At 38.0% G+C, this 18,153-nt stretch overlaps 1 protein-coding gene across 8 annotated transcripts in view; it reads left to right on the top strand.

Annotated features, from left to right (window-relative positions):
- EFR3B (EFR3 homolog B) overlaps positions 1 to 18,153 on the top strand; it is a 149,053-nt gene that overhangs the window by 61,038 nt on the left and 69,862 nt on the right. For all 8 annotated transcript variants that reach the window (XM_087959730.1, XM_087959751.1, XM_087959727.1 and 5 more), the window contains 2 exons: positions 6,980 to 7,056; positions 9,079 to 9,206. In XM_087959730.1, coding sequence (XP_087815856.1) covers positions 6,980 to 7,056; positions 9,079 to 9,206 — 205 coding nt within the window. Of the gene's footprint in view, positions 1 to 6,979; positions 7,057 to 9,078; positions 9,207 to 18,153 lie in introns of those variants that run through there.

Raw genomic sequence — 18,153 nt, 5'->3', positions numbered from 1 at the left:
ATTGAGCATAACATTCTAGTATTGCATCTCCACCTTTATTTTTGGCATCAGAAAAATGCTGTTGGTTTATCTGTTTATCCCAGTAGTTTGGATATTTTTCAGTTACAGTTGGTAATGGTTGAGCACTTGGAATCCTATAGATAGACTTCTAGAACACTTGATAGACTAGAACACTGGGCCATATTTAACAAAATGAAATTCAATGTAGAGAAAATTAAAGTCCTACACTTAGGCAAGAAAAACCAAAAGTACACATACAGACTGGGTGAGTAACTGTGAGAGGGATCTTGGAGTCTTAATGGACAACCAGCTAAATATGAGCCAGCAGTGTGCAGCTGCCACCAAAAAAGCTAATGCAATCCTAAGTTGCATTAACAGAGGGATACAATCGAGATCAAGTGAGGTACTAATACCACTCTATAAAGCCTTAGTAAGACTACACCTAGAGTACTGCATCCAGTTTTGGTCACCACACTATAAAAAAGATGTTGAGACTCTAGAAAAAGTACAGAGAAGAGCAACCAGGATGATTAGGGGACTGGAGACTAAAACATATGAAGAATGGTTACAGGAACTGGGCTTGGCTAGTCTAGTGAAGAGAAGGACCAGGGGAGACATGATAGCAGTCTTCCAATATTTGAGGGGCTGCCACAGAGAGAAAGGGGTCAAGCTATTTTCTAAAGCACCTGTAGGTCAGGCAAGGAATAATGGATGGAAACAGGATTTAACCTGGAAATAAGGAGAAACTTTCTGACAGTGAGAACAATCAACCAATGAAACACCTTGCCCTCGGAAGTTGTGGGAACATCATCACTTGAGACTTTCAAGAAGAGATTGGACTCCCATCTGTCAGAAATGGTGTAGGTTCTCCTGCTTGGGCGGGGGGTTGGACTAGATGACCTACAAGGTCCCTTCCAACTCTGATTATCTGTTATCTGTCAGATGTACAGAGGAAAAATGTTGACATTAAATATGGGAGCTTAAGCCTGTAGGGTGACATGTTAGAAATAAAAATGGAAAGGTCTAATTCAAGCCAAGGACACATGCTAATTTGTCAAAGACTGCATTTAAAAGAGCTAATAAAAAAGACAGATCAGAACCCATTCAGGGTCACACATGATCAATGATTTGATGCATGACCATAAACTGTTTAATCATGAATTTCTGAATGTAAGTGGTAAAAATCGAACTTCCCAAAACTTTACCATATTGGTACCATATTGGGAGAAAACAAAACCCTTGTTATATGGACAACTTTCAACATTTGTTCTCTACAAGAGTATTTTCAAATGGGGAAAAAAATGGTAATCTTGTTTTTAATAAAATTTATTAAGAATGGAGCTATATATTATCAAATGCTTGGCTGACTAACAATGATGTAGGGTGAGAGGCTGTATAGTTGCAAAATAAATGAAGAATGTAGCCATTCGTATAACCATTAACCCTACTGAAGTGTCTTTTCCACCCTCCCACCCCCCAATAACCATTCTTTTTCTCAGAATTATTTATAGCCTTGGGTCTTGAGGGAGTAAAATTACACAAGTAATGGTGTAACATGGAAAAAAAGGATGGATGGTACTTCTGCCTGCCAGTCTTTCATTTCCTCACTAGCGATTTATAGCATCTTCCACGGTCAAATAAATAGCCACCATTGTGCAAAAATATCAGTAATATAGGCAGGTGTTTTATTCATTCAACAATGGCTGGTGATGCTATGAGAAGCTACAGAAATTACTTTTATAGTTTCCTCTATACTTGATAATGTTGCCTTAAATAATACTGACATACGTATATGTTCTAGAAGAAGTAACAGCTTTGATTTACTTCAAGGGATACTGCAGGTTGAAAAATGACTGAAGGTGTGTGGCCCACAACGGTTCCTGGGGAGATCAGGGCTCAGAGGGGAATTGTGGCTTGGCTAAATGTGCTGGCATGGATGGCTGTGGTATAGGGATTGAAGTAGCATTTCTCAGTGCCAGGCTGCCTGCAGTGGCACCAGAGCTGAAGTCCAAGGCTGGGGGCAGTGGCAGCTGGCTGAGACTGTTGAAGACCTCAGGCCCTGTGCTGACATCACTGAATGTCGTTGTGCAGGGTGACCAAAAGGGCATGGATTGTGGGGAGGGAGGTGAGTAGAAGGGGTGGGAGGGTTGCTGCACCCCTGCAGTCATAAACACTACTGGGCTAGGTTGAGCCAGCTGAAGCATTCCCACCTTGCATGCAGCCTGCACCAGGCCACTTAGGGCCTCCCCCATCTCCCTGACGCATTCCTGTAATACTTTACCAGGAACTCATCTACTTAATGACTCACAGTTCTCTTTTAATGCCAGAATGCCATATTTGCAGTTGTTGAGTGAGGAAATCAATGTGATGTCTCGGTTAACAACCTCTTCACTCAATGACCAAGATTACTGACCCAATTGCGGGTGTACATTGAGGAGTACCTATACCTTTGGGTTCTACAGTTGTCCAGTTTGTCATCTATTTAATGATGCCATATCTCTACTTTCTATTCTCTTTGGTTTCTGCCTCCAAACAAATAGCTGACTCTTTACTTTTTAATACAAAGCAACGCCTTTGTAATGAATTCTTGCTTTACTTGTCTATGACCTTTCTTCGCATGACCACTGAAAACATAATTAACTTGCTCCGTTTTATACTGCCCTGTCATAGGACTCTGGGCAATATTCAAAACAATAAGATGTTTATTAAACAGTACAATGTTTATTACACTTCCAAAATATTACAATTAACACTTCTTTGAAAAATTAACTGTAGCTATGTAACTATTACATAAAAACTATATTGCTTGAAAAAAGAATATATATATCCTATATCCGTGATGGTGAACCTATGGCATGTGTGCCAAAAGTAGCACGCAGAGCCATCTCTCCAGGCACGCCAGCCGTCGCCCACTGCTCTTCTGGCTTCTGGCACACGCATGTGCATCAGCCAGCTGGTCTTTGCACATGCAGGAGCGCCAGAAACCAGAAGAGCAGGTGGCCTGCGCTCATGCATGCAACGAAAACTGGAAGCTCAGCTTCCCAGTGCGCGCATGTGCGCCACCCAGCTGGTCTTCCTGTTTCTGGAGTGCATGTATACGCATGCTGGGGAGCTGCTCTTCCAGTTCCTGGTGGTCTCCCCTGCGCACATGTGCGTGCTTCTGTTTTAGCACTTGGTGCTGAAAAGATTCTCCAACACTGCCCTATATTAAAAATAATGAAAACATCTGCTAAGGATTAAAGCTAGGATAAACAATAAGAGTAGAATATATTGACAGTTCCTGGCTGTGCCAGGCCTTCTTCCCAAGGCCATTCCATGCCATCATCCAATTCTCATGATACTTTGGAAGCCTCCTTTGGCAAATTGCACCACCATTTCTTCTTGAAATCACGTGAGGCTTCTAAACTATTGGAAGAACAAGCTCCTGCCATTCTCCATGCTAGCATCCAACTGGTCTCATTGCATGATTTGGAGAAGTTAAGCCCTGGAGTCAATGGGAGTTGGCTGAGACTTCCGCTCGCTGATGAGTGTTGTTGTGCAGGGTTGGCCCCCCAGAAATAAATAGATTGGGGGGAGGCAATAGGCAGATAGTAAGAAGTTGCAATCCCCCTACAATCGTAATGTGTGCAGGCTGCCTGCCAAGATTTTGATCACTTGATCAAAAGTGCCAAGTGCCATAACTTTGCACCTGGGTCATAAATCCATTTTGTAATTTCAGACAGTAGCTGAACAGATGGTTTTAAGTAGTGGCACAGTGGCTAGAATGCAGTATTGCAGGCTAATTCTTCCAACTACCATCAGTTCGAATCTGTCCAGCTCAAGGTTGATACAGCCTTCCATCCTTCCGAAGTCATTAAATCAGGATCTAGATTATTGGGGGGCAACTTGCTGACTCTGTAAACCGCTTAGAGAGTGCTGTAAAGCACTATGAAGTGATATATAGGTTTAAGTGCTATTGCTATGGTTTCTTTGTTGCTTTAGTTTGTATTCTGCCTTTCTGTCCATACAACATTCAAGGAAGCTTGTGACAGTTGCAAATATAACATATCTCCGACGTCCCATAGCTGTTGATCCACCACAAGGTGGCCAGCATTAGGGATTCCCGCTGGCTGAAAGGGCGGTTCCAGTATTTTATCGAGAGGCAGGGGGATGGGCCGGAGGCCCTCTCCTGGGTGGATGCTTCCACGATCCATGCCCCGGACCTTATACGGATGTTCCATGACCATTTCCCTTTGCGACCACATCCTGACCGTCAGACTCGGGGGAAGGGAGGGGTAGGGAGAAACGTGAGCAGCAACGTAGGAGGCATGGGAGGGTCAGAGAGTGAGCTGAGTCATTGAGCCACATCCCACAGGGGATAAAAGTGGGTGTGTTTTCTCCTGAAACTTTGTACGGGACAAAGTTTAACCGTACTTCAGATTTTCTTTGTGGACTGCCTGGTGATTTTCTGTGAGTAAAATTTTATTTACTATCAGTTCAGACTTGGCAGGCAGGATGTGTTGGAATGCCAAGAATATTATCAGTTCCAAAGAATTAACTCTGTGAAGTCCAAGCCAGCCTGCCTGCCTGTGTTTGTGTGAGTTTGTACTCTTTCATCTTTTGGGAAAGAGGAAAGGCGAGACAGAACATATGTATGTATGTATGTATGTATGTATGTATGTATGTATGTGTGTGTGTATGTATGTATGTATGTATGTATGTATGTATGTAGGTCTAGGTGTGTTCGGGTCTTTTCCCATGTAAGGTTAAGAATATCTTGGCGACGTTTCGGCGAGGTCCTACTCGCCATCCTCAGGCTGGTGCTTTCGGCTTCGTGCGAGTGCAAGCAGTGTGTGATCGAAGCTGCCGTCTCTCTATATATACTGGTGGGGGGGGGGCTGGTGTGCTGGGCTGGTTGGCTGCGCTGCTGCCTCTTGATTGGTTGATGGAGTTGATGTTGGTATAATGGGCTGTGTGATGGCCTTGTGAGTTTTGTTGTGGAGATATCCTGGATCTTGTGCTGTAATCTGCTGGGTCGTTTGTTTTGTAGTGATCTTTTTTTCCATTAGCCTCTCGTTTGCCCTTTTGCAGAATGTAGAACAAAGTATTTTTCTCACAATCATAATGGGGATATTTCTGCTTTCTTTATCTCTGTGTTATAATGTTACCTTTGCCAACCTGGTGCTCTCCAGAAGTGTTAGGGAATATTAGCCAATCCTATGTCTTCTAGATGTTTAGAGACAGCATCTCCCAACATTTTCAGTCATGGAGGTCACTGAACATGTTGCCTGAGGAATTGTGGAGGTTCGGATCTCAATGGATGGGAAACCCAAACATCTCCATGTCATCCAAGTTCCAGCATTGCCTAAGGAAAAGACAGAAAGGATGCTAATGTTGATGTTGTGAAAAAGGGCTGCTTTAGAAGAAAGATGGCAAGCTTTTTATTATTGTACCTGGAAGCATTCTGGACTGTCTTATATAAAAAATGCATGTAATTGCAATTAGGAAGAAAAAAGGAAAGCCTAATAAAATAAGCAAAGACTATGAAGCAACTCCCTGAAGCATTTTTTTCTTGTACTCTGTCTCAGTTATTTTTCGATTTTTGACTGGTGAAGCTTCTGTTACTCTCCTTGATGCAGAAAAATGTAATGGGAACATATATTGAGTTCTATGAATTACCTCTTTGTAGACTGCAAGTGTTTATAGTATTTGTATTATCTGTTTGAAGCAAGGAACACATTAATCTATCAACCCTGCTTTGTATAAATGGGTTATAAGGTCAAACTATGATTTGTTATGCTGTACATTTAGATTGTTATGTTGCGTCAGTTTAGGATGGAATGACAAAATAGATACTTTTGCACATTGAAATGTTCGTTCCTCCCACCACCACCACTTACAATATCCAGAAAACCTATCTACATCTCTCTCTCTCTCTCTCTTTATATATATGTGTGTGTGTGTGTGATATATACATCACACACATATATGAAACTAACCATATCAGTTGCTGAGTTGCATATAAGTTATATTGTTGCTTATTTTGTGAATCCAGCTATAGTGGTTTGTAAGCCATGGTTTATGACAATATGCTGTATAAACCCAGTTAATAAACCACAATTAAAGAAAAGTGTACTAGAACATTGTATGAGCCTAGCCATAAATAATTAGATTCCCATCAATTATATCTTTACATTGGGAGTATATCTCACTGAAGTCACCAGACCTTTATTTCTGAGTAAGTATGTAGCTTATGCTGCTAAAAACTAAGTCATCTACTCTCAATAGTTTTCTTGCACAGCTCCTTATCATTTAATTGGCATTTTCAGAGAAGAATGTGTAATCATAGCATTTCTAGCTTGGTACCTGCTGTTTGGGGATTTTTGTAGATGTAGTCCAACCCATACATACGGTATCAGGTTGGAAAGGTTGCAGTAATGGACTGTGACAGAGATTTCATCAGCAAGAATATAAGGCAGACTGAAAAATATATTCGCTGGAATAAACAAACGTTCAAGTAAACAACTTGAAAAGTATTGAATCTAATTATAAATCTTTATCTGTGTAATAGTCTATTACATAAGGGCCATGATGGCTTGCAAGGTTAGAAGGCTGGGCTGACAATCGTTCGAAACCCGTTCCTGCCATGGGGCAGGGTGAGGTCATGTCAGAAACCCCAAGCTCACCTCATACAGATGAATGTTATCTAGTTAATTTATAAAACTTCTGCAAGCAAACAACCAGGCTCAGAAAGTACCAAGGACCCCACAGTTCAACCCTGAGTGGCATATATTCTCTTCTATTTAAATTTGCTTTCATGTGCATCTCAGTAATGAATGAGGGCATGACTTGAAGGTCAAAATGGTCCCTACTAATTCTAAGGTTCTGTAGTTTTATGATTGCAAGGAGAATGATCTGCATAACTAATTGAAAACAAATCTAGGTCTCATTTCTACTAGTCCTTTGTAAAGTGGAGGATTTAATTTCCTTTCTGTTTCAGGTGTGTGTGGCTGTTGTGGAGCACTGCGGCCCCGTTACAAGAGACTTGTTGACAATATCTTCCCAGAGGATCCAGAGGTAAGTGAACCTTAACTAAAAGCTTTCTGCACAGACAGATGTTCAGTTCTAGTGGTTTATATATTCTAGTAATGGCCCCCATTAACCCCTCTTCGGTTTTTAAAAATTATTTATTTATTTATACAATCTATATGACCATCCATCTCAGTAAGTGATTTGCTGGGCATTTTACTTCATTATGTAACCCATTCAAGAATAGAAAAATACAAATACATGCAAAAATGTTAAGGATCAACCCAATCTCAAAATTGACAAATATCAATTATCAATTCGTATTTAAAAAAAAAAAAAAAACTACTGGGTTTTCTGAGTCTTTGAGAACTGCCAGGAAACTACATCCAAGCTTTTCTTCATGTCCAAATAAACTAAAGCTGCTGGATCTTACCTCCATGAAATCAATCCTCTTCTTCTCTTACCTCCCTGGGCTCCACCAATTTGTCTAGTCCAATTTTTAAAACTATTTATTCAAGTGGCCATTACCAAATCAGACAGCAGATAATTCTGCAATTATTTTTATTTTATTCTATTCTATTTTACTTAAATGATTTATATGGCTATCCATTCCATGACAGTGACTGCAATAGCTTATGTATTGGTATATTTTGTGTAATGTTGTATAAAAGAGTAATTCTTTCTGTTAGTCACCTTAAGTCTCCATGCATTCAGTTTCATCAGAGGACTGTGGGTTGTAACACAGTAGTGGGAGGAAAACTTTTCTCTGTCCATATTTTCATATTTCATATGAATTATATATGTTATGTATATAACATGTACCTTTGTTATGTCTTTCTTTACTTACCTTCTTCAGCTTTTCACGCAAAAGTTCCAAAGCAAATGGGACTACATGACTTCATGTGTACGGAAACATTTCTCGGAATGGTGGCTCTTTTATATTGTGTCCCCACCTAGGATACAAGAAGCGGATATGCTTATTGAATCAAAGTTAACCTGATTCTAGAATAAGAGATCTCATGTGACCATGCAAAGTTCTATATGCATACACATATATATGCATGCACACACACACACAAACACAACTTGCAAACTTAAAATTAGCAAAACAGAAGGAAACAACAAAATAAATATATTCACATTTCTCTGTCTATTTTCATATTCCATCTTTGGTTCTCAATTGAAATGCAGAAAATACACAAAGAATAGATCTGAGGGAGTTGCCAAATCCCCCCTTTTTTTTTTAAAAAAAAAAGAGGAGCTATTCTTTTAAAGCAAGTAGGGTGTATAAGTGCACATGAGGACAGTAGTTATACACCCAATTCTTTTTGCTTTGAAGAAGCTGTGGTTACTGAGAAGCTATGTCTTTATCTCTTTATTCAGCTGGCCGTGCTGTTCATTGGTACTAATGGGTCTACTAATTCAAACCCAAGTCTATACTCGGCCATAGAGTACTTGCTGGTTGACTTTTGGTCTTTCCTTCTGTTGAACTGATCTAAGGGATTGTTTTGAGGGTAAATGAGGGATAAATTGCATGTGGGAATATTAATATATATATTAATATTAATATATACCTGCCCCAATCTGATCCCTTAGGAAAGAAAGACCCTCGACTCCATTAGGTTAAAGCAAGGGGTTCTTTTACAAAAGGTTTTGGTTGCAATAAAGTCAGGCTAACTCTGAATTTTCCCATGCTCAAAAGATACAGAAAGGTTCGCCCGCAGCTCATACCTCCCCCTGTGACCAGTCCGTTTCCAACCAAAATGTTTTGAGAATGGGGGTAATCCGCATATTTTCTCAGGGTGCCTGGCCTTGGGATGCTGTTAAAAAATTGGATCTGGGCTGCTCTGGTCTTTATCACCTGTCATTCCCCACTCCCTATTTCCTATCATCTATGCACATAGCTTTATTTCTCTTCCATCCTTCCTCCCCAACCCTTCCAGCCTTTGATGGCAGGATGCCTTTGAGGCGCCAAGCCGAACCAGGCAGCACTGACAATGTGTGCTGGTTAGGGGATTAATATATTTAATAATTTAATTTTTAAGTTTTAGCATGGAAATGTTCTTTCAGGATGGGCTGGTAAAAACCAACATGGAGAAGCTGACCTTCTATGCCCTCTCTGCTCCAGAGAAGCTGGATCGCATTGGAGCTTACCTGTCAGAGAAACTAATCAGAGATGTGGGCAGGCACCGATACGGGTAAGGGACGCTGTGTATTTTCAAAAATGCCTTTAATAATGGTTCTTTTTCCCTCTGTTCTTTGTCATTATGAATCCTTCCTGCCTATTAAAATATAAGTTTCTGGTTTTGGATATATAGATCCAGTTTCTAGTATGCCATTTTATCAGTTCATCTGACTTAGGTTTGTGAATGCCAACTATTAACATCTCTCTAGGGCAGCAGTGCTCAAACCATGGCCTGGGCTGTTCGTTTTTAAACAAATTGCCCAACTCCCACCCAGCGACTTGGCAGCATACAACATTCACAGTCCATAGATTAAGGGTAGATTGTGATAGATTCACATCCCCTCCCCTGAGATTGCCAAATAATCTACCACATCTTCTACACATTCATGTTCAGCATCATTTTCCCAAATGTTTCATCAGTCAACTGGTTTATGAGAATAGAACAGTGTCTGAAAACTGATAATACAAGTGACAGCCATACAAGTATTGAATGTGTATACTAAAATTTATAAAATAGACAATATGGAACGGCTTCAAGTTCAACTGTGAGCCCATGTGTCCTATGCAAAACGGAACGAAGAGAATCAACAACCCCAAAAGAAAAATGTGAATGGGATTATGAATAACTAAAATATAAGATTTCATTGGACTGGAAATTGATTTGATTTTAATCTTGTATTCAGGGATCAAAACATCCTTGACCAGTAAACTTGTGCTAAGACTTCTTGTTGTAGCATGAATTACATAAAATGATTTAACTGGTAAAGAAAAACATGCAATAAATATTTTGGTTCAAGATTTAGTTCATTCTTTTAAAAACAGAATTACAAAGCATGCACGAATCCAACCGTAATCATTTAATTGGCTCCCAAATGTAAACTATCACAGTTAAAGAGTAAAATAAAGAGAGAAAGCTGACTGTAAAATGGAACGATCTTTGTATTTTGTAAATGCTTATTTAGTAGTTCACAGTTGCAGAAAGTTTGAAAAACATTGAAACTGATTTGTTGTATCCTAATTGAAATTTATACCTAGAACTTTCCTGTAGGCAAAGCCAGTTCCTCTGTCATTACTCTGCATAAAAGCCCTTTATTTAATTTTGTATCCAGCCTTTTCATTTTGTAAATGGACAGAACTGTTTGTCCACCCAGTAGCAATGTATCTATCAAGCAATGCTACAGCATAAACACATACATTGTTTTGTTCTACTTTCCACCAAATATTGACCTGACTTAACAAGGAAAAACGGAGAATGCTGTTACAACTGTAACATCACCCTCAGCTTTGGGGTCATGTTCAAATATTTGTTTCTGTTTAGCCTTATCTGCTTTTTTTTTTAAAAAAAGACTACCCTACAGTCCTGAAAGAAGCAGAACTATGATATGAACTAATTTTTAATGATGACGATATGTCACAGCCAGTAATTTTTGTAATGAATCATATAATCATATATTTGAGAGGGTTGCTTAGACACCCTGCTCAGTGTAGGAATCTAATTTAAAAGTCTTCAGCATATGATTATCTAGCACTGTTTCAACACCTCTCACTACTTATCTGAGTAATTAGTTCCAGTTTTCAAATGCAGTTACTATTACCAAGTTTGCCTTACAGTATCTCCCTTTCTATATTTTAATCCAAATTTTCTCTCAATCTCAGCAAGATATATGGACAACTCCAAAGAATTCCCGAGCCCATGCATGGACTGGGAAAAGAAATAGAGTTTTATCTTCTTTCATGTAGTTTAAGAACACTGTCATACGTCTTCAATATTTTCATCTCAGAGAAGACAAGCTATTGGGCATATTATTTTTCAATGAAGTTTCACTTAAGGCTTTAAAATAGAAACAGGTAAATTGTTAGTTCTAGTCCCACCTTAGACACAAAGATAGCTGGGTGATCTTAGGCCACTCACTCATTCTTAGTCCTAGGAAGTAGGTAAACCACTTCCAAAAAAAAAAAACATAATCAAGAAAACCGCAGGGCTGACTTCCGGTGGCACTGCCCTTGAAGACGGACCTAAGACCGTGATCATGCGTGGCTTGGATCCATGCTTATCCTGTTGTAGGTCGTAACGGGACCGGATCCATTTCGGACCCACCTCAGAGGGGTGGGGGAAGAGGGGGAGACCACCAGCTGGGTCAACGGGAGCCGCATCCTCCCTGGCTAGATATACTCCCCTTGAAGACAGGAGGTAGCGGCAGTGTTAATGGCTGCCCTGAAGACAGGAAGCTTCCAGGACTTAAATGTGTGCTGCAGCGGTGAAGTGGTGAGCAGCATGTAACCAGACAAAAGAACTTGGATTTTTTTTGACAACCCCAAGAAACAGAAAGAAAGAGCCCTCGTTTAAGAGTATGACAGCTGCTAATGGAAAATAAGAGGAAAATATAAGGTAAATAAAAAAACGGATTATAAAAGGGCTACAAAGGAATTAGAGACTAAATTTGAAATAAGATACAGAAACTGGCATTAATTAGGCATTGGATAGAATGCTGGACTTGCCCGGAATTGACTATATTTAAAAGAGCGAATAGCATTAATACAATTGAAAAGAGAAAAAAGAACTTTGAAAAGTAGAAAGTGACATAGAGCACCATCTAATGATTAAAGGCACTTTTCCTCTTATGATTTCATGGAAAATTACTGGACTTATAAATGTGTGAATGAGAAATGAAATGAAATAAAAGACTATATTATAAGAACCCCGGAAGCACTAAAAAAGGGGGTGATTGCAGCAAAAGGACAAATGAAGATAATACCTTGGGACTGTTTGGTGTTGATTGTGACAAGGAGACAGAAGGATTAATAAGAGGAATTAATACAAACAGATATTTTTGGCAAGGACTAAAATAAAAGACTCTGACTTTTAATAAAATAAAGAATGACTCAACTGATTAAAAAATGGAAGAAACAGGCAAAGGATTCAAGTCACAACTGCAAACTCTGAGAGGAATGTTAAAAGAAAGAATGGAATTATTGGACACACTGGCAGAAAAATTAATGGCGAAGCAGTTCGCAGAAGAACAAAGAACGTTCAAGGAGGAGGAGTTAAAGGAAGAGGAAAGCAGCTTAGAAGAGCACAGAGAACAAGGGACATTGCCAAAAGACATAAAAGGAACTAAGACATCGATGATAGATGTAACAAATAAAAGGGAAAATACTCCCAAGATTAAACAAAGGAAGAAGTTGTACAAGAAGAAATTCCAAAAGAGAGAACAGGAAAGGGTGGGGAAAAATAAGTGATTGTCAGATTAAAATAAAAATAATACTAGAGGAAAAAAGAGGAGTAAAGAGGGAAGACTGGAAAAATTTAGAAAAAGGAAAGCTGGGCTAAAATTACAGGAAATGATAAGGCCGAGAGATTTAGAGATAAGGGTTAAATATATTATAAAGGGGGGATGCCACATGGAAATGTATTTTAGTATTTTTTTTATTAGAAATATAGATTGGGGAGATTTGAAGTTTAAAACTTATTGGGGATTACCTTAAGATTATTATATAATTATATATGAGAAAAATGAAGATAGAGTGAGAGAAATTAAGAGGGCTTTATTGTTATCAAATCCTGTGTGTGTGTGTGTGTGTGTGTGTGTGTGTGTGTGTGTGTATGTATGTAATTGATTATCTAAATGATACTAGAAAAACAGAGAATATGGTAAACTGGAAAAAATTATGCTATTATGACCAAAAAGTATGATGAAAATTAAATAAAACTTTATAGGTTAATCTTTGCTAAATGGAAAAAAGGAACCTTAATTCTCTCTTTTTTTCTTTTTCTTTAGTGTGTACATATTATATTAGACATGAAATATAAAATGTAATTGATTATACGTATAAAGGATATGAGGAAATAGAATATGATAAATCAGAAAAGGATTATATTGGAATGTGAAAGTATTTGTAATGAGATTATACTATGATTAAAAAGGAGGGGAATGAAAATTTAATACAATTTTATAGGTAAACTTTGGCTAAGTGGAAACAAAGAAAAATATGAAATGGTTATATGAATATCTCTGGAATAAATATAAGATTTATTGTCGACTGGGGGATATACCATGTGGATCCTGAATATATTAGTTTTATTTTATTTTTATTCTTTTTTGACTGTTTATTATATATCGGCTTTGAGAAAGTTAATGAAGATAATAATGAATAATATAAAATAAAATAGGTGGTAAGCTGAAAATGGAAATAGGGGATAAAGAATTGAAAACATAAGTGGATAAAATGTTTTTGATATTGAATTAATGAATTGAAATATGAAGTGAGAACTTATTTAAAGATCAGTGGAATAGATAATGATTTGATATGAAATTAGATGCAATAAATGCAATTATGACTATGTTTAAATGTTGTAACCTGGAATCACATTGCTCACTTGAAGAGATGTGTAAAAAATAAAAAAATAAAAAAAACTTTATAAAAAGAAGAAGAAAGAAAACCGCAGGCTTTGTCCAGGCAATTCTGGGGGTCAGCTATAACTTGAAACCACACCACGGAGACTTCCGGTTTGTCGGCCGCGGCGGCAGGGATTTGCGAAGCTGCTGCGATCCCTGCCGCGCTAGCCGCTTCTGGGGCTCCGACCCAGAAGGGTGCGGAGCTAGGCTGCCCTGCAGGGGCAGCTGAAGGTAGGGGGATCCGGAGAAGGGTGTGGGGTGTTGCAGACCCCTCCCGGCCGGCAGAACCCCTTTTCCCAGGACGGTGCAGCGGCGGTCTGTAATGGCCGCCACAAAGAAGCTGGCAGCCGGGTAAGAATGCGCAGGAGGAAGTGGAGAAAGTGCTTGAGAGAGAAAGTTTTTCTTGGCTCCTAGGACTCTAAGACATATTTAATAAAATTCCTGAAAAGTATGACTTTCTGAATAATACCTGCCAGAAGAGGAAAAAAGCGGCTGTTTGATGGTGTTGAAAGGATAGCTTTCCCTCTTTTCCTACGGAATAAATAACTGGATATTAAGAAACCTATTTTTTTAGGTGAAAATTGGTTTTAAGCGATGAGTGGGAAGAGAGAGGATTAAAAGAAAATATTTGTATGTTAAGACTTTGTTGGAGCAGATGCCTTAAGGATTTGAAGACTAGAAGATATTGCAATAAGATTTTAAACAGATTTGGACTTTCTTTCTCTTTGATTGATATTACCCCAGAAGGAGAAAGTGAGAACTCTGCCTTGGTTTGGACTGACTGATAACTTTGGGACTGTTTTATTTTTTTTATTTTCTTTTGAATATTCTGGTTGTTGTAAGAAGAAAGAAGGGGAAAAGAAAAGAAAAGATTTATAATGGCTCTTTCTGTTGAGGAACTAAGAAAAGAATATGAACAAGCAAAAAAAATGGTAAAGATGGTGTGGAAGAAGCTTTCCTTTTTTTAGAAATGGCGCTTACTAACTATCAACAAACATTACAACAGATGAAGACAGCAGAGGAACAAGAAAGAAAGGAAGGAGCCATCTTTAATGAATCTCAGAATTTGATCAAGAAGAAGGAAGAGAGAAAAGAAGAAAACTAAAGGACTTAAGATCTAAAAAACATTTAAGAAAGGGAAAAATAAAGTGCAAAACCAATATGATGATAGTAAACAAAAGGGAAAAGGAATACGACAGAGAAGGGAAGCCGGTAAGGCAGAGGTTAGAAGAAGCGGGGTAGAAAGGTTTGTTGGGAGAAGAAAGAAAGGGAAAAGGTGGAGAAAAGCTACAATGTTTTGAAATTAAATGGAAAAAAGAAATTTTTATGGATAATGGATAAAGTATAATTTTTTTAAAATTTTGCAAGGTACATAAGATGAGATGGTAGTATTGTAATGGTTTAAGAGTTGATAAGAGATTAAAAGGTTAAAATGTTTAAAAATGATTGGCTTTAAAATTTAATAATAGGGGAGGTTTAGAATACTGTTTTAATTAAAGAGTTTAATAAGATTATGGTATTGATGTTATTATAAAAATTTTATTATAGTATCTCTTTTTAATATTTGGATTTATTGTCTAATTATGTACTTAATTATTTTGGATGTATTAGTTAGATAGAATGTACCAAGCAAAATCGGATTGGGTATTGGATATTATTTTAAAGATTAATTTGACTAACTTAGGGGGAGATAGAAAGGCATCATACTCTGATTAATGATTTCAGGAGAAACTTATTTTCTTTTTTTTTTATGAGGAATGAGACAAAGGGATGATAAAAAATGGACAAAAGATACAAATATAATGATTCAAACTAAGATGATTAATTAAGATAGAATTAAGAAGGGTGAAATATGTGGAGAAGTTAATATAGAAGGCTTAGAATGGTAAATAAAATAAGCAATGATATGTAAGATGAGCATGAATATAATTGAAGTCCATGAAGAGAGAGACACCTGGGTCCAAGTTACTTTCCAAAAGATTTTTTTATGTTTTGTGTGTTGTGTGTATATGTTTTTTTTGGGGGAGAATTAGTAAAAACTTGTAGAAATATAGAATGAGAATAATGGTAACTAAGTCAGAAAGAAATAGATGAAATAATAACAATGATATTGAATAAGAGTAAAGAGAAGTAAAGAGAAATTGAATAAGAGGTTTTGGTATGTTATATGGAAATGGTTTAAAACAGAATCATAATTTATCTGACTTGTTAAATTTACAATGAAAAAAGGTTTAAACATGTAACGAATAATGATAATTTGTGTGTTTTAAAAATTAATAAAACTTGTTTTTTTTAAAAAAAAAAAAGAAACCACACCACAAAGTTTCAGTTGGAACTAGTAAAATGCAGCTATGCTGAAAAATTCCTGGGTAGTGAAGAGAATGTACTACCTGACTCTGTGGTTTCTTCCCCAAACCCCAAAAACTTTAACCTTAGACTGTCTACTATTGACCTCACCCCTTTCCTAAGAGGTCTGTAGAGGGCGTGCATAAGCGCACCAACGTGCCTACCGTCCCTGTCCTATTGTTTCTTTTATTTTTTATTTTTCTTATATGTATTCATGTATTCATAACTATGTTTTTACTTATACACATTACATTGTAAGCAATTGACAAACAAAATAAAAAAAATTAAAAAAATTACTCATAGATGAACTGTCAAGTTCTTCCTGCACCAATGGGAGCTGCCCCTCTGTTCCCTACTTCAGTGTTGGGAACCCTGCTGGTCATTCTGTGAGACATTCTGTGATGACTGTGAGACATCTGAGAAAATTCATTTTCTCAGGGCTTCTTATTCTTATTCTTGAGACACAGCAAGGGTGAAAGGGATGGTAGCTAGAAGTGCAGATTACCTTATTTGTCTTCTTTAAAAGTGGGTCCATCTTTTAAAAAATGCATCAGTTAGAAAAATTTTAAAAAATTAAACATGGGCAAATTAGCAACTAGCTTGGGACATAGGAAGCTGCATTATACAGTAATGAGGCACATCAAGCCTGGACAAATTGCTTGCATCCCTTTAGATTCCCAAGCAGAAAAAGATTTTATTCCATCTCCTGCTATCTTGTGATGCCAGGGATTGAAACTATTCTTTTCTCCATCCATTCTCTGTCTCTGAGCTGCAGTAATTCATTCCCAGCAATCAGAATGAGTGTTTCATGGCAGACACAACAGAACAGAAAGAACAACTGTATTGTTGCATGGTATTTCACAGAATGATGTGTTCAATGAAGTCTTTTCACAGTTGCTAGTCAACCAAGGCTGACTTATGCATGGATTTGCAGCAGTCGTTAGCTGAATATTGGATTTTATTGGAAGGAATTTGCACTTAGGATGCAGAAAACGGCTCTCTGTCGTGATTTTCTGGGCTGAATATGTTTCCTCATGAAATGAGCAAAATATAGTCTTGTGATTTAAATATCTTTTCCATAATGGGATGCTTTCCAAATGTCGATGGGGATTATGGGATTGGGTAACTTGGAAGACACCACGCTGCAGAAAGCTGCTTCAGTCTCTTAACTGTTCCTAAAGTGATAGTGTTTTGCTTCTTGCCACAATTTGACTCCGCTGTCTGAGTCAATTCTATATCTGCATTCCTTCTCTTAGCACTTGCCTTTCGTTTCACAAGTACAGCTATTTTTTGAGGAGTTGCTGTTTATGGAGAAAAGAGGTACATCCGTGTATCTTGTGTGGGCGTGTTGTTGCCAAGAATAAACTGCTGTTCCAATTAGAATTATTGGATGAACAGATGGAACATGATCTGCAAATAGTTTTGGGCTGGAATCCCTTTTTTAATCTGACCAGCCCAATCCAGATTTGTAAATATCCCTGTTTATAATTCACACTATGGATGGCTTTTATCTGCCATAGATAAAGGGGGAAAGAGGAAGAAGCAACATTAAGGCACAAAATAAGAAAAATCATTCAAAGAAGTCTTTTCAGCTGAGCTGTTAGTGCCTTCAGATTTGTATCAGAGGGTTAAGAAATTATTAATAAGATTAATAATGGCAGATGTTAAGTTGTTGGGAGAAAAGATTAAGTCCAATCTACCTCTTAGATAACAACAGGTAGCAGCACCTGGCAAACCTTATCTGGACTAGACAGAGTCAAATCTGGTTAGTATTTAAAGGGGAAAAATTGCAGAGTTGCAGACTAAATGCGTGTCAAAAACCATCATCCTGAAAGAAGACAGCAGATTGTGTTTGCCACACCCTTCCTAATAAAGAAGAATATTTGTAGTTTAGGACTGGCGTGAGGAGTCCTTGGTGTTGTTTGAACTTGCCTATTTTCTTGCAGACGTTTTATTAGCCAACCTAGGTAATATCATCAGTGCTAGTTGGGTAATGAAACGTCCGCAAGAAAATAAGCAAACTCAGAGAGCACCAAAGACTCCACACTCTTCCTACAATATAAGGTCTGTGTATTCTCAAGTATTGAGTTCAGCTGAACAACATATTTTCTGTTTACATCAGGGGTGTCAAACTCAAGGGCCACGGTCCGGATCTGGCCCTCAGGTTGCGTTGCCACCCTAGAAATAGCAAAGGACCGGCTTGCGGTGCCTCTGCCA

This window comes from Notechis scutatus, chromosome 1 (genome assembly GCF_049901735.1).
Source record: "Notechis scutatus isolate UNSWTSFEM ecotype Mainland chromosome 1, rNotScu1.2, whole genome shotgun sequence".
Taxonomy (NCBI): domain Eukaryota; kingdom Metazoa; phylum Chordata; class Lepidosauria; order Squamata; family Elapidae; genus Notechis; species Notechis scutatus.
The sequence above is the reverse complement of the archived record's forward strand: the minus strand, read 5'-3'. Positions and strand labels throughout refer to the sequence as shown.